This window comes from Leuciscus leuciscus (genome assembly GCF_965113295.1).
Source record: "Leuciscus leuciscus genome assembly, chromosome: 22".
NCBI classification, from domain to species: Eukaryota; Metazoa; Chordata; class Actinopteri; order Cypriniformes; family Leuciscidae; genus Leuciscus; species Leuciscus leuciscus.
Window position 1 is genome coordinate 9205819 of NC_138746.1, and position 17101 is coordinate 9222919.

At 38.8% G+C, this 17101-nt stretch overlaps 1 protein-coding gene across 5 annotated transcripts in view; it reads right to left on the minus strand.

Moving 5' to 3' along the window:
• The window catches only part of slc4a11 (solute carrier family 4 member 11), an 82164-nt gene that overhangs the window by 46714 nt on the left and 18349 nt on the right, over positions 1–17101 (minus strand). The window contains exons 1-2 of one of the 5 annotated variants that reach the window (XM_082153623.1): positions 16206–16247; positions 996–1046 (exon numbers count right to left, since the gene is read on the minus strand). In XM_082153623.1, the coding sequence (XP_082009749.1) occupies positions 996–1046; positions 16206–16232 (78 nt within the window). In that variant the 5' untranslated portion in view covers positions 16233–16247. Of the gene's footprint in view, positions 1–995; positions 1047–4451; positions 4659–14214; positions 14372–16205; positions 16248–17101 lie in introns of those variants that run through there. The other 4 variants (XM_082153622.1, XM_082153624.1, XM_082153620.1 and 1 more) reach the window with 4 other exon arrangements.

Genomic DNA, 17101 nt, shown 5'->3' on the forward strand with positions numbered 1-17101 from the left:
ACATTTAATTCATTCGTTTATATCTGAATTGATATTTCAGCACCAATAAGACAGTTACAATGCAAAAACCATCAATAATCCATTCATTTCTCTCTTTTTATCTGTTATATACAGTGTTCTTAGGGTTTAATACCCCACAGATGAGACAGTGTAGCCAGAGTGTGGCTGAAGCTGTGATTTATCCACACATGGCAGCTCGTTATTGTTCTCGGTTCTCTGGCTGAATGTGGCATGTGAGTGGCTATCGGTTCCATATCTTTCTCTTCATCTATTCATTTATTCACTAATCCTTCCCTCTATTATTCTCTATGTAAAGCTGAAGAGGAGAGGGGGCTGTTAATCCATGTGTGCTCATTGACTCTACCGCCTTGGACCTACGGTGAGCGGGCGAGAGGATATTCCTCTCCCCGACGACGGCGCTCCCCTTTTTTCCCTTTTCTCGCTCGCTCTTTCAAGCTCAAAGCACCGTGGTTGATCATATTCATAAGTATTTGATTCGCTGAGAGCCTATTCATGAACAAATTAACTCATTTATTCAAAATACCCCCCATACTTTGTTATAATTACATACGTATAAACAAGAGCCCCTTGAATTGAACTAAGAGAGAGAGATGACATAAATAGTGATTTCAGAAATGGTATAATGAGAAAATACTTGAAATATCTGAACATGCCACAAGCTTTACTTGCACTAACAAATTTTATGCATTTTATTTTACAGACAACATTATCCAGCCACAAGACGAGGGATTTTGCTTTAATGCAGCAGAACAGGATGTAGAAAACTTGTCCCTCTTTGACGCTGATGAGAAATTCAGAAATGTTACAATTTGAATATTCCTGCAAGTCAGAAATGAGGGCATGCTTTAAAAATTGTAGGAAGGAGTTTCCTTCTGCCTGTGTTTTACTCCCAACTCTACCTTCACACATCTACTCCCGGCCATGTGCTGAACAAACAAACACACATGAACAAACTCCTACAAACATCTACTCACCCATCTCTTGATAGAAGTACCCATTCTTAGCCATCCCTGAGGAGGGAGCCTCTGAAAGAGAAATTAAAACCAAGATTAACAAAATACTAATAAATAATAAATAAATAAAAACCTGAGTGTGTGTTAAAATAACACAATGTGAGAACAGTATATGAAAACAAAGAAGATAAAACAGGTTTTATCTGCCACCGATTCTTCAGTACTGAGACAAAACAATCTACAAAAATAAAAGGTTATCTTTCCAGGAATTATTATGGATTAATCCGTTTAACATGTTCAGGTGCAGTCTCAGCTTCTATTTTCCCACAAAATGTGTTTTTTCCTCACCATTCACTCCGTAAATGTCAACACTGACAGTTACAAAATAATGTGTGAAATAGTTATTACAAATATTGATCAATCTAGCATTCAGTTTAAAAAATAAATTCATTTAGACAACAGGATGGTTTCAAACTTCTTCAGATCCATCTATTAAATTGTCAGCACACCACAATAGTTTTTTTTTTTTTTTTTTTTTATATTACCAAGATCAGCTTAAACATAGGAAAATTATTAATATCTTTACAATTTTGAGCTAACATATCTTGGCTGTGACCTGTAAAAATATAAGCATAATTACCTATATTTATAGTTTTTTTTATTTAGTTTTTTACTCACTATAAAACTTGCCTGTGTGACTTTTTGAACTCATAGAAAGTTAAATATTGACATTTCAGGATGAAGACTTTGATTTTGCAAGATATTTAAAAAAGGTCTCATATTGGTCAGTGCTGACAAAAACTTTTAAAAGAGGAATATTTAAATAAAAAAAATCTTCTCTCTAATAGTCTAGTAGTCATGTTTCATTAAAACATGCAAATGTATACTTCTGTTGTTATTGAATTTAATATTTTATGTACTGTACATTACATTTTGAGTTTCGGTCAGAGGACAATGATTTTAATTAATTTAATTCAAGTGATAATCTATTATTTATTCCAATGAGGAAACACTGATAATCTCAAAACTAATGGCAGGCAAATTCGTCCAATGTTTTGTCTTATGTCTCAAGAATCAGCATATGACACACTAGTTGTGCCCTTAAGATGGTCACCAAACAGGCACATATCTGCAAAACATAATTATAGTGATACACATCACAAAAACTCACGTATTCACAGCAACATGCTCACACTTAGGCATAAACACATGCACATGGATCCAGCACACCTGTGGCCTACATTCATTTGCTGCAGTTTAAGGGGATATTTATGAGGTGAAGTCAGCCGTGACTGAGGTTTCTCTTTCCCCACTTTCTGACTCCCTTAATTGTCAGATACCTCTTTCCAGCCAAACACCCTCTCTAAAGAGAGTATGCATGTAGGACTGGCATATACAGTACCTCAGCACTCACATTTTGGAGCATGAAAATAAAACACAAAAAACATCTTGCACATATCTCGTCCTGTCGTGCAGAGAATAGACTACATCAGACATACTGACAGAGAGTTTGTCTTATATTTCTCTTTAGTGACAGCACAAAAACACGAGTTGCTGTGCTGATATATTCAGCAGGATGTAAAAAGGCAGAATGTGTCAGTGCAGGAAACAGGCTGTCTGAATATAAAGCTGAATATGAAACTCCTATCAGCTGGCCAGTCCAACATAAGAGGACTCTATACATTACGACCCTCGTTCTGTACCTTAAATGTGCACTTATTTAAAATCAATTTCACAATTTTAAAACATTTCCTAAAAGACTGAAGATGTATATATAACAAAGACATATCTAAGCGAACATTCTGATGCTCATTAAAATTGATTCCTATTATCGATTCCTTTGTGTGCATTTTAATATGACTTAAAACCATTCAAAGCACAAGAAGACCCACGTGCTGTTTTCTGTGCAGCACACACATCCAAAACACGTACAAAGAAAGTCTCAATGCAAGTCTCAATTAATATTGTTACAGCCCACACACACAAACACACACACACACACACACACACACACACACACACACACACACACACACACACACACACACACACACACACACACACACATACAAAGCAGTAAATGAGTGAAATACATGTTAATGATACACTATAACATTACTTGCATTAAATTGACAAATGGGTTTGGGGTGTAGTGTTGTTGTAATGGGAACAAATGTCTATTTTATTTAACCTAAAGTAATCAAAGAATGAAAGGAGTTTTCAGAAGATTTCTACTGAAAACCTGTTTAAAGACATATTTTAGAATTTTCATCAGCTGAACAACCAAAACCCAGGGACAAACCTAGAGTCTCATAGCAGTTTACATCAAATAAGACTTAGCGTCTACTCTGACTGATATCTATGATTACAGTAAAAAGCCCCAAGGTCACCATATAAGGTCACCCTTGCATTCCACCTCATACAATGCTATTACATGATATTTGCAGCCCACCCAGGTCTAATCAACAACATGCACTAGCATTTGCATAAAAGACTTGAGCCATCAAACCCATAATTCTTTAAATGTCCCCCCGTCGTAAAATAATTTAGGCAGCAGAGTGTAAGCTGGTGAGGCAGACGGAAAAACAACTCTCTCCCTCCCCTGCCATTCAAAGTCAGTGACGACACAGCAGCTGATTGGTATTCTGTGCATGTTCCCATCAAAACCGTCCCTAGAGACAAAACACCTTCAGCCCAGCCATGCCTACAGGCCCTCCGGAGGGGACGTAGTCACTGTGCTATTTACCCCCACTCTGACCTTTCACTGGGTACTTCGTCTCTGCTGCCTCCAGCTATGGGTACTATGTGACCAACCTTTACCAACCTCTAGCTCAACGTCTGATCTGAAGATATTTCTCTAATGCCACGTTACTGCATGCTTATTTTCACCGGATGCCGCTCACAGATCGCCTGTTGATATGCAAAGGAAGTGAGCTGGACTGATAGAGGAAGTGTAGCTGCAGCACTTTCAGCCTTAAATCACTCAGGGCCAGGGACAGGAATGACTTTAAGCATCACACTTCCTTTTTAGGGGTTACTGTAGGCCCGCTACACTGGCTCGAGCCAGAGCAGACTAGGGATGTCCCCATCAAGTGTTTTGTGCCCCCGATACGATAAGAGTAATTGAATATTGAATATCTGCTGATACCGAGTCCCAATCCGATACTTCCGATACAATTCCGTATTTTAATAGAGCTAGGCGCACACTTCAAGTACATTAAAGTTATTAAAATCAATCCAATGTATACAGGGATGTACAGAGTTTCTCATGGGTATCTAACACTAAGCAGAAATTCCAATATAACCATTATTACAGTGATATATATAGTGTAAAAAGAATGAGAGATAAGGAGGTACAAAGAGACTAAACAAAAGATTTTTTTGGAATAAATCTTCATAAAATAAAAATCCTGCTAATCACATTAATGCAAGCAAACATGGACAATTGATAACTCAAATTCAAAAAACAGAAAATACCTGGTGCAGACTGAGTAGCGAACAAACTCCTAATATCTGATCATCATTACTGACACAGGAAGTGCTGTATTGGCAAACAGGAAGCAAGAGCTGGCAGAACAGGTCTTTATTGTGTGTGTGCGTGTTTGAATATTTGAATGTCAGTGTAGTTTTACTCTCAAGCACACGGATCATCATTGTTTGCATGTGCATTTAATACCATAACTAGATTCAGCTCAACTACAGAGATAAGCTGATGTGTGAGTCACAGACTGAGGCTTAGTAACCAGCGAGTCCTTTCCCTTTACACACACACAAATACACACAGGCAATTTCAGGCTCTCTGCGCCAGCGAGCAGTGAGAGGGGTGTCTCTTTAAAGCTTGGTGGTCTGGTTGTTAAGAAATACTCTTGTATGTGGTTAGTGTGCAACAAAACCACAAACAGCCTGTGCATCTATTCGGTTTCATACTCAAGATAAAGAGCATGAAAACATCAAATATGCATCAGTCTCGCTCTCTCTGTCTCCTTTTCCTTCTCTCGTTGCTTTCATTTTTGTATATATATATATTTATATTTTATTTTTTTCAGACTAGACCAGACACGCTAGAAAAATACAGTCAGGATAGAACAACTCTCTCTGGCGAATAATGCAAATTTGTAGATAAAAGTACATGAAGATGAAACAACAGTGCAAGAGTGTGTTGTGCACGGATGAGGTGGCTGTGTAGTTTGTCTGGTGTGAAAGCGTGAGTGTATAATAGAGTTGTCCTCCACACACAAACACACGCAGTTAAAAGAGCTCATCACAGAGGTGCTAGGTCACACAAGACAGCCGCTCGATCTCACTGCTTCCTTCAAGACAGCAACCTTAATGTGATATTCCTTTTTGTAATTGAACCTCATAATAAGTGCATCGGAGGTTATGCGGCCGTGATGCATCCAGATCTTCAGGACTGATAACAGCAGTTCATGCAAAACTAAATCAACATTCACAATTCAAGTACACATTTTGTAAATTTTACATTTTATAAATGTTTGTAAACTTTCTTAAAGGGTTAGTTCATCAAAAATAAAAATGACTCACCCTCATGTCATTTCAAACCAGTATGACTTACTTTCTTCCATGGAATTAAAAATAAATAGGGACAGAGGCTGTCAGGCACCAAAAGTCCTCTGTTCTCACATCTCATCATGCAGAACAAACGTGTCAGGACTCATCTTGACAAGCCATCTTTGGATGTATCATTGTGCACAGTGTTAACTGTACTTTTTAATTGGGTCACTTTATATTTGGTGTCTTTTACTACTCTATACTGATGTCAAAAAATGTACAGTAACACTTTTTACAGTGTCCTTATTACACGTTACATGTACTTACTATTAACAGTAAATTATGCTAAGTTACAAGCAACTAACCCTAAACTAAACCCTAACACCAACTCTGTAGTAAGTAAATGTTGTTAAAGTCCTCCTGTGGTGAAAATCAAGTTTTTAATGTTGGCATATGTCTATGTGGTGTTTTTAATATTAGGGCTGCACGATTAATCGTATTTTAATCGCGATAACGATATCTGCCTCTCTCGATTAACTTTAAAAAATCGTTGCGATATTTGCCTGCTCGTTTTTTATCCTGAAAACGCTTTTTTATTAGACATTTGCATTATCTTGCATTGTAAACAAGTCCCCACTAGCACTGATGTTTGTGGTTGCCAGATCTGAATAGCTTAAATCTCCCAAATCACCCAAACAGAGCTTCTCTCTTACATTTTATGCCCCGTGTTTTACTTAATCGGTGCAATCTGGCAACCCTACGCGCACACACTGCGGAAAAAGCACTGATCTCCACAGCGATATTCTGTTTGCATGAAATTGTTACACAGCCAGTCTGTTTCTTCACAACAGTGTCACTTGTGCCGTTTGTGTGACTAAATCTGTTTCTAAATGAGTTTCGCTGTTCTATTTTTTGAAGTTTAAGTTTTTACCAGTTTTCATGATGTGAATCAGTTGAAAACGACAGCCACTGACCGTTTTCAGTGTGTATCAACAAGTAACGTTAGACAATTTTTCTTTGCAGTACGAATTTACTGAACGATCTGGATCTGTAGCCTACTTTGTCTCATTTTCAAACATCTAACGTTAAATCATGCCATTTGTATTGACTTGCTGTCTGAGGAAGTTGTAGTTGGTTAAATGAAGTCTGATGGTTTGAAATTAACACCCGCCAACCCGCCAAATGCGGCTAAAAATGAACTTTGGCGGGTATCGCTGTCAAATCCCTGGCCAATTTGGCATGTTATTATGTTTACTGACTTGCTGGGGAAATTCATGTAAACCAAATCTGCGCGGATTTTGCGCAAATACTCGTGCAAAACCGTTAACTGTCTCTTCTCTTTCTCTGTAGTTTCTCAAATGAAAATAATCGTGATTAATTATCGCGATGATAATTTTGAGCAAAATAATCGTGATTATCATTTTAACCATTATCGTGCAGCCCTATTTAATATGCTTTAAGGCAAACCATGTGCAAATTCATAAGTCAACACCATCGCGGAGTATTTTCTCTTTAAAACTTCAGTGATCTAAAGACAGTTTTAAAAAAACAGGGTTTGAAATTCCTGGCATTTCTGACGTCACAAACTACCTTGTAACCAATCACGTACGTGCCGGGGGGCTTTAGCATATCATTAACTATGATCGCTCTAAAGCAGGGGAGTTTTTCTGTTGATATGAAAAATCGGGTAGATTTAGCAATATAATGGGAGCATGATGTATATTATGATAAACTTTATATACCTTTCTCCACTGACGTTCTGAGTTGTTCAAAGCATTTCTAAGGATACTGAGGCAGGTCTGACTCTGAGATGGCGAACGGGAACATGGTTGTAACATTAGCAACACACTATTAGCTGTTTGATAACATAATCAAGCAAAAGGCTAATCATAATAATTACCGTTATGTGTCCGACGTTGTAAAGAGCAATATCATTGTGCAGTGTTTATCTCAGTAAGTTGTAGTGATGGGTCATTCAAGAACGATCCGTTCATTGTGTCTGTCACGTGACAAATGAACAAAAGACGCAGAAGGTAAAGTAATTATTTATGTTCCCTGTAAATAATTTTTGACTGCATTATAATGATTTCTCAATTCAGAAAATGATCAAGATTGCATAGGTGGATGTGTTCGGGGAATTTGCCTGTTAAAAGTATAACATTTAAAGCCACTTAAATGAACGAAATGACTCAAAAAAAGATTTGTTTATTTTGATGAACGAGATCAAATAAGAGAGTCAGTAAAATGATCCGAACTTGGGGTGTAGGCAAGGGTGTAGTACATTCAAGCTATTTTAAGGCATAAAGACATTTTTTATTTTATTTTTGTGATCAAAGATGAGTTTGAAGGAATACAATGATTGACTACTGGGGGACTTTAATTAATATTACTTATTTGTGTAATTTTACTCTAAAAAGGACACCTTAAAATAAAGTGTAATCCAAAATACTTGTGTTCATCTTGTATTGCAAAATGCTTTTGCTGCTATTGAGGTGGGATATGGTTAAGGTTAGGTACAGGGAAAGTGGTCAGTGGTGTGGTTTAACACTGTGTCCTAACTACACACGACGTGAGTTTTTGTCCTAACCAGCCGCGACGGCGACACGCGACGATTCTATTTTAGAAACGGTTTCTATTTTTCTGCGACGTCGCGCTGGAACAATGATAATGTGGCAATGATAATCTCAGGTACTGTTTATGTGCTTTATTTAATGTTAAAAGCGTTTAATGTGACTTTGAATATCATTTAGTGCTCCAGCTTTGTAGCTGTAAAAGCAACAATGGATAATTCACCTCAGATCTTGAAATTAAACAAATGGAAACAAGAAGGTTCAAACTGTGAACAAACAAATGTATTCTTTGACAAAGACTGTTTTAGTAACTCAGCCTATGTATTTTTAATAATGTTTAAATGGTGTAATATTTGTGAATTTGATTGTGTACTTATCCATTTTCTTGTGAGTGCCGTCAAGATTATCTGGTGCTGTGCACTTGACCTCCCACAGGCTGTTCTGATTGGCTGTGGGTTTTGATTGATTTTGACGCATCTCATAGTCGCATCGCTTCTAGTGAGGACACGTAAATTGCTTGTCGCTAGAATCTTATTGCATCGCGTCTAATTATAAATGTAATAACTGCAGGTATTTTAAAAAATATATATAATTACAATGTAAAAACATGTATTTAGACAATAAATGCATTGTATCAATCAAATTATTAATTTATATGTTAATAACAGTACATACATAGTAGTTGAAGACACTTAAAATAAAGTGGGTCTGTTAATTATTTTTTTTTGTAATAATTTTTGTTTTCTTGATGAAAATATCCTTTAAATGTAGTCAATATTTTGGCATGTCTAAAACTAAAACTAATTTTAGTCACAAATAACAGTAAATAACATTTGAACTGATGAGAAAGTGCAAAATCAAATCAAACATGCAAGCATTTTTAAATCATGATGTATCATGTATCTGTCTGTTGATCTCAAAGCTATTGTATTTTATAAAGATATTGTTGACTAGGAATGTATTGTAATAAGTCATATGGACTACTACAATGAAAATCTTGTGAATCTTTTATTTTATTTTTCATTTTCTGAGCTCAACAGCCCCTATACCCACACTATATTCTCAATGTATGAGAAGGATATTCTTCAAAACATCTTTCATATTCCACAGAAGCAAGAAAACCAAGGGGTTTGGAACGACAAGAAGGTGAATAAATGATTACAGAATTATATTTGGGAGAGATATCCCTTTAACTTTTCATCAAGAGAAGAATTAATTTGTCAAGGAAATCTCACGGCGCATCTCGGCAGGTTTGCGTAATGTCAAAAAATAAATCTAGTAAATTGAGTTTGTGAGGCTGTTACATCCAGCCATATGGCACCACACTCAGGCAGACCAAAAACATTAATCCCTGCCCTGACAAATGGACAATGTGCATTAAAAAATTGAAGGTAAAAAAACAGGGCACATGGCCTGTAATATATAAAAGCACATCAAACATGTGAATGCGCCTTTTACATAAGCCATTTACAGCTGTGTCACAAGAGAATGTACAAATACAGAAAACATGTGCTTTGGGTTTAGAGATGCTGTTTGGGAATTTAGTCGCTGTTATTTCACAGACCTTAGGTTTTTGAGCTCTTTTAATCCGGCTATACCTGTACAAGTAGGGCCATGCTTTGCCACAGATATGACTGTGGCAATATGTGGTGGATAAGGTGTGATAGAAAGAAAGCCGTCTCTTGCAGGTTGTTATGGTATTTTGCTTGTCTAACAGGGTGTATTGATGGTCCTTCAGCATAGATACACTTCTACTACACAGACAGAGAGAAAGAGAGACGCATGAGAAAGATTAAAGGTGCTCTCTGCCACTTTTTAATGTCACTTACAGCCCTATGAGAGAGCGAGCAGGAAAGAGACTTAATATGCCTGCAGGCTTTTTGGCACTCGAGTCTCCGACTGCTTAGAGAGGGAATTCCTTCTGAAGACCAATAATGACACACATACATACACACATGCTGGTTCTTTTGAGAATAAGAAAAGAGTGTGATGAGGCGAGGAGAAGGAGAGAGACACAGAGTTGTGTCTGTGAGGCTGCTCGACAGAAAATTCCTTGAGAGAAAAAGCCAAACAGTTGACGATGCATTCTCGCCACAAATAAACCGTGGAAAGAGGCAAAGAAATATTAATAAGCATGCTGTTGTGGGAGTATTGTTATAACTCAATGTTATAATTATTAAATGAGGAAAATTACTGTTTCTGCATGCAAATAAGCATCCTGTCTTCAACATATAAAAAGATTTTAGAAAGGCCAAGCTGAATTAGCAAGTGTGACGCGACACACATTAATTCTCCTCCGCTGGGAGATGCATTTGACTTTCAAGTCTGGTTCAGTTCGGAGTTTATTCTGGTCAAGAACTGCCTACTTACTTAGGAAAAAGTCTGACCAACGTGAAATCGAACAATAATGTTTTGTTCTTACATGACTTTTAGGGGCACATTTATCAGAAATATTTGTGTTTTATATTATTCTTTCTCCTGAATCAATTCAATGGACTCTTTTCACAGACTGTGATGACACATTTCCACAGTTATTAACAATCGTGAATCTAGCAGTGTAGCTTTTTTTCATTATTTTAATGAAAAAACAAATGTAATGTACATTTATAACAATATACTTGTGCTTTATTACCTTTAATAAACTCAATTTATGAAAGCACTCTTTTTTCCACATTATACCCCAGAAGAAGTGTTGTACCGGCCAATCAGATCAGTACTGGCAATTTCAGCCGGTTCTTCCTTTTAGTGAGTGCAAAATGCATCAGTGAACAGACTGTGGGCGGTCTGTTGGAATGCCATCTGAGGATCATCTGATTGTCATAGAGAAAATACCCTTCTGATAATAGATTTATTAAATCCCTGACACAGAGTAAGGTTTAACGCAGTTATAATGTTATTCACATGTTTGTTTGAAATAACCTTTCATGGCAATTTGCAGGGAAATTCGGAAGCTGCAGCCATTTGAGTCTGTGCTTTTAGATGAATTTCAGATGGTAGGGATGTTTCTGCAGCGCACAGCTTGGCTGATGCGTCCGTCTCACCTCATTCTCTCAGTGTGATAGGAGCAATCATCGGGTGACCCTGATAGTGATCTATGCATACTCTACACATCAAATGGTGTTATATAGTCGTATGTGAGCCAGCGTCTCCCTATCTGCTTCTCTTCATCTCACTCTCTATAAGCCGCAGGAGAAAATACGCAGAGCGGCGTGTGTGCAAAAGCAAACCACACCAAACAGTAACAGGAAAACCAGCATCTAGTTAACATTACGATGATGGCATTAGATCTCACTCTCTTTAGCCCATTTATTCTTGTAAAAAATCCTCTTGAGCACAGGAAAGAGAAACGGAGATGGCGATTGAAAGAGAAAGGTAGACGTCAAGATCCAGTGACCGCAGCGCTAACATGCTTCAACATGACGGCCGTCTTTAATCACACAGCACCAAGGGAACACGCAGATTAAATGTGTTTGCATGGACACTATTGTCCTGTACATCAAGGGAATACAGATTTTTCTTTCCTTTATATCTCGGCTGCTCTGGTATCGTGAGTGCTCTGCTGGGGGATTCCTGCTAATTGCTTGCACATTCCCTTCTTCCTCTATTAAAGCCAGGCCACCATTCCCCCTTACAATCTACAGTACCGCCGCCACTAGAGAAGAAGACCAAACCGGAGACAAAACATAAGTGAGAGAGAACAGAAAAAGGATACAGCTGTATCATAAGTGTCCTTGTGAGGAATGTGAATTCTGAACTAAAACAGAAAGACTGTTTGACATTTGAAGGCCATGATGGTATCTAGTTTATGCCAAAGACGGTTTGTCATACAGCCTGACACGACGACTGACCGTGCATCAGAAAGGTGGCTGCGCATCTGTGTGTTTGTCTGCCATATGCATGTTGTGGCGTATCACAAAAGTGGCATGTGTGTGAGGTTTCTCCCTTGGCACGCGGGCAGCTTCGCAATCAAAGGTCGGAATTCATCAACACTGGCATCCTCCGACATCTTGAAGCAATCTAAGGTTTACTCCAAGGGTGGGCGGGGGGCGCGTCTGTTTGCCTGAGCGTGGGTGTTTGTGTGTGCGTGGATGCGAGAGGGGGTTCCTGACATTTGCTAACAGAAAGTGAGGACAGCCCATTTGAAACTTTTCCTGTGAGCTATATTTAATCCATTACAGAGAAGCAGAGGCATGTCTATCTACGATCAGACTTTTAGCGGAAGAGATGCCCAATTAATTAGGCTCTTGCAAACAATACACAGCACTTGGCAAAGTTCAACGTTGCGTGCATATTTAGGCCTCCAAAAATAACCACATTACGACCGTGTCTGTAAATCAGAAGAGGGTCAGGATGATCAATCTCTCCATCATGTGAACGCCTGCGACGGCTGCTCCCTTTGCACTCACAGACACCGCTCTTTGTATGAGAGAGGATGCCCATATGGCTGATTTACAGTGTACCATAAACAGAGGATATAAACAGAGGAATGTGTGATTCTAATTTCCTTTGCAGACTGTAATGTACAGTGGGTGGAAGACAAATGGGGAATAGAAAAGTCAGAGATTGCCTAACCGCATTACCAACCTCTCTGGGACCCGGCGAATAACTGTATAAGCACACGCACAGATAAATTAGAAGATGCACAGCCACGCAAAGTTGATTGGCCCTCCAGAAAATGACATCTATTCATATCCCACCATCTGCAAGTGCAAATGGTACGTTCAATACCCAAGCATAGGGGAAATCGTAAATAAAGGAATCTGGGTACAAAATGTCCAGCTTTCATGTGTGTGTAATGAGAGGTGGGTGAGCAATCACGATGCTCGTTAGAGAGAAAGACAGTTGTAAAAAGACAGAGGACATCGTTTATTACATTATCCTCATTATTAATTTTATTTTCTCATCCATCCATTCATCCACTTATCCAATCAAGCAACTTCATTCCTGTTGCAGGGAATGTTCACCTACATTAAATTATGAATCGCATATTTTAGAAAGTTCTCAGATGGTCACAGTGTGGCGATGGCCCATGACCTGCTCCAATGACATTGAGAATCTGTGGAAAATATGGTATTGACAGAGTGCCACAACGATTATCCACAAGCTGAGACGGGCACAAAGTAAGTGTCAATTACAACAGCCTGATCAAATGCGCACTTGATGCTTTGTGTCACACACACATAGAGACACACACACGTAATCACACAAGGAGAGAAAATTGAGACATCAACTGATTTGAAGTTCAACCCTCAGGCGAAGGATGCAAATCACAGTCTCATTATGTATGTGTGTGTGTGTGTGTGTGTGTGTGTGTGTGTGTGTGTGTGTGTGTGTGTGTGTGTGTGTGTGTGTGTGTGTGTGTATTGGGGGGAAGACGAGCACAAGATTTAGTGTCTTCCCACTTCTATTACCTACTGTGTTTACACAGAGGCTTTGAGCAAAGGGAAAGGACAGAAAGAGAGCGATGAAGGTGCACTTGTGCGGTATGACAGCGCATGTGTGTTGCATGCGGTATTAGACTGACTTCTCACAATGAGATTAATTGAACAGCAACATTGCATACAAATAAGACCTACTCTCCCAGAAGAATACCAACTACATGTACCCGCTCGTTTCCACGCGCACTCTTGTACCGCCTGATCAGGCATATAGGTTTTGTTCCTAGCGCTGCCCTAGGTACTTGATTTTGATCTTGGTTTTGCATTAGTCTCTTTTCCCATGTCTCCCTCTCCCTCATTTATATTTACGTGCGTCGCGTGTGCATCTGAAATTTCTGTGCGGGTATCTGAAAGTCGTGATATCATATTTCTTTTTTCCTGTTTACTCGACTAAGATTAACAGCGTAAAAACATTTACGACGCATTCCAGAAAACCAGCCCCGAAAAAGCCTGTCTGCATTCCAGCATAACGCACCCCAAAAAACAGCAGCAACAGCAGCAGTGGTGGCAGCGTGTGAGAAAAACAATCAACAGACCTGCAGGATTCAACAGAGAGAAAACTTACAACAACACACAAATACACAGGCATCCTCTCCACTGCACATGTTTAGCACACACAGTCTCAAATTTCAGGGAACCCTCAGATCCTCAGTCGTGACGGCGCAGGAACATGTGCATATGTGTGTATGTGTGCATGTGTGTGATAGTGCATGTGGGTCTTACCGGATGGCACGAAATGAAGAACTTTGTTTGCTTCCATCATTCCCTTCTCAACCCATAATCATCCTGTAGTCCTGACACTAATGAGGGCAAGATCACCTCTGCTCCGGTCTCCTCTCTCTCCCCTCCTCTCTTCACTTCTACCTCTCCCTCTCTCTCTCTCTCTCTCTCTCTCTCTCTCCCTCCCTCTCTCTCTCTCTCTCTGTATCTATCTTTCTTTCTCTCTCTCTCTCATTCCTCAGACATATTTAGTGAGTCAGCCTTGCCCTGCCTCCGCTGAGCTGTGACTCTGGGTCCTAAAGCCTACATTTCCTGCGTTTCACTTTGCGTACTTGATGCTTGCGGTCATAAATCGTCACGACAAACTCTGTCTAGCATTTAGCATTACTTTTGTATGAGAGAGAAGTGAGTCTGTGCCATGGTCAATAAAATGTGTATTCGGATAAATGATTCATGATTTTGATACAGGTGGCGTGCCTGTAAGATTACAAACTGATGTGACTGTAATGCCCTTTGTTTCTTTTACAATAACATATAATGTCATCCTAGAATCAAGCAAAATCATTGCATGCTAGAAATACACACCCTGTTGTGAGGTGTGGTGCTTTTGGATTGTTTGATGCTATTAATTTTGGTGTGGTGCTTCTGGATTATTTGATGCCGTTAATTTTGGTGAAGACATGTTGAAACAATAATGTTTCCGAGAGATTTACTGCAAAGATGGCTTAGATGACACACATTATAAGTGTACTGTTCTCAGTGAGCTGTGTTTGAGAATCTACACAGTTCAACACTGTCTTTGCAAGGTGGCTATACAGTTAAATAAATGCAAGAGAAAATACAAATTCAAACAGATGTTTTTAAAAAAAGTATGCAAATAGCACATTATTGCAGTCGAATAGATTTTGAATGACAAACATTCTAGCAATTCAAGTCAAGTCAAGACTTTTTTTTAAATTAAACTTTAATTTTAAATTATAAAGCTAATGAACCAAATTTAAATAAAATATATTTTGCACTCTTAAAAGAAAAGATCTCCCAAAAAAGTGATCCTTTATTCACTCCAAACCTGTATGACTGTTTCTTCTGTGAAACAAAGGAAGATATTTTGAGAAATGTGTTTTTCACGTCGATGCAATGGAGGTCGATGGTAACCAAAACTGTTTACTTACTGTACCAACATTCTTCAAAGTATCTTCTTTTGTCTCTATAAAAGAAAGTCATACAGGTTTGGACTAACATGAGGGTGACATTTTCATTTTTGGGTGAACTATCCCTCAAAAACTATCCATTTAATTTTGAACAGTGGCTGAATAAATTGCAGAAATTTGTGGAGAAGTAGTAAATGAAAAAAAGAAGAAAAGAAAAAGGCAACAAAAGAAGACAGTAAACAAAAAGATGATAAACCAAAAGGCAAACAAAAGAAGTAGAAGATCAAGAAGACAAAGCGGAAGTAGAAAAATGTGGAGTAAATGAAAAAGATGACGACAAAGAAGAAGCAACAGAAAACAATGTTGAAGATGAAGAAGGTAAAGAAGAATAGAATGTTTGAGGAATTTCTAGCAAGCACTGTAATGACTCATCATTCCAATGGCTGTTTGTTTTATTTCTCTGTCGAGTGGGGTTGGGGTGGGGGGGGCTGTTTTGTATTTCAGCCCTCACAATAAGTCTTATAAAAAGTGTAGAACCCCTCTCTCCTCCCTCCATTTTGTTGCCATCAAAGGCTTTTTCTACAAAACACACCTGCTGGCAGCGTGTAAAACGGTTTTTAGAGGCATGTGTGTATGCGTATGTGTGTATGCGTGTGTGTGTGGCTGGAATGTTCACACAGCTCTTGTGTAAACCCTAGACTGTATTGTGATGCATTGCTCTTTTAAACTATTCAGTTATGGCCAGACAGTTTACCTCCCACAATATGACATGCAAAAAAGCGCTTGATTCGACCACCTACGCTACCAACCATTGAACACAACGACACTACTGAAATATCATACCTCACAATCCTCATGCTGTCCGTGCATACACGTCGTCTGATTAATTCAAAAGAGTCGTGGTGTATGTGGGGTGTGAAGGGTTAAATCCTGATGTGGGCACAGGATGCTGTGGGTACACAGAGTGAGGTCAATCTCTGACCTTGCTATTGTCCTTGAGTTTAGCAGTTGTCCGGAGGAGCCAGACAAACACACATACAGCACAGCGAAATATTTGGGCTAGATTAGGGACGCAATGTGCATTGGCCAACAGAAAGAGATCCCTACAGCAAACCAAAGAGGGTTCTGGGTGACGCACTGCCCCCTAGTGCCCCCCTAGGGTTTCATGTTCTATCCACATTTCTACATTCTATCCACGAACCCTACACCTACCCATCACACAAAACTTTCAGCATTTTTACATTTAATAAAAACAGTTTTCCTCATTGGGACCAAAAAATTCCCCCACAAAGACAAGAATTTAGAATATGGCCATCATTGTGGGGACATTTTGTCCCCATAGAATAGGGTATACGACACACACACACACACACACACACATGCTGTCACTTGTGTGCCCTCGACCTCACTTCCTATCTGTGTTTAACTGTGATAGCCAGATCATAAGCTTCACAGGAAATGTTTTGTTGTCTTTCTGGACAAACAATGGGTATTGGAGATTTATGGGTAGTGACTGCTGACTGTAACACTTTCAGTCATGAGGTACAACCCCAAAACGTCACTTACCATCCTTTTGCATAATTCCTAAACTATCCATTCACATTACAAACACAAGTAATTGTGTTCTAGATAAGTAAAGCTGATCATTTACTCCCAAAAAGGTTTCAGTGCATTTCAATTATTAGCAATATGTTTGACTTGCAATGTGGATAAAGAGGGGTATTTTCCAGCAAAGGTCA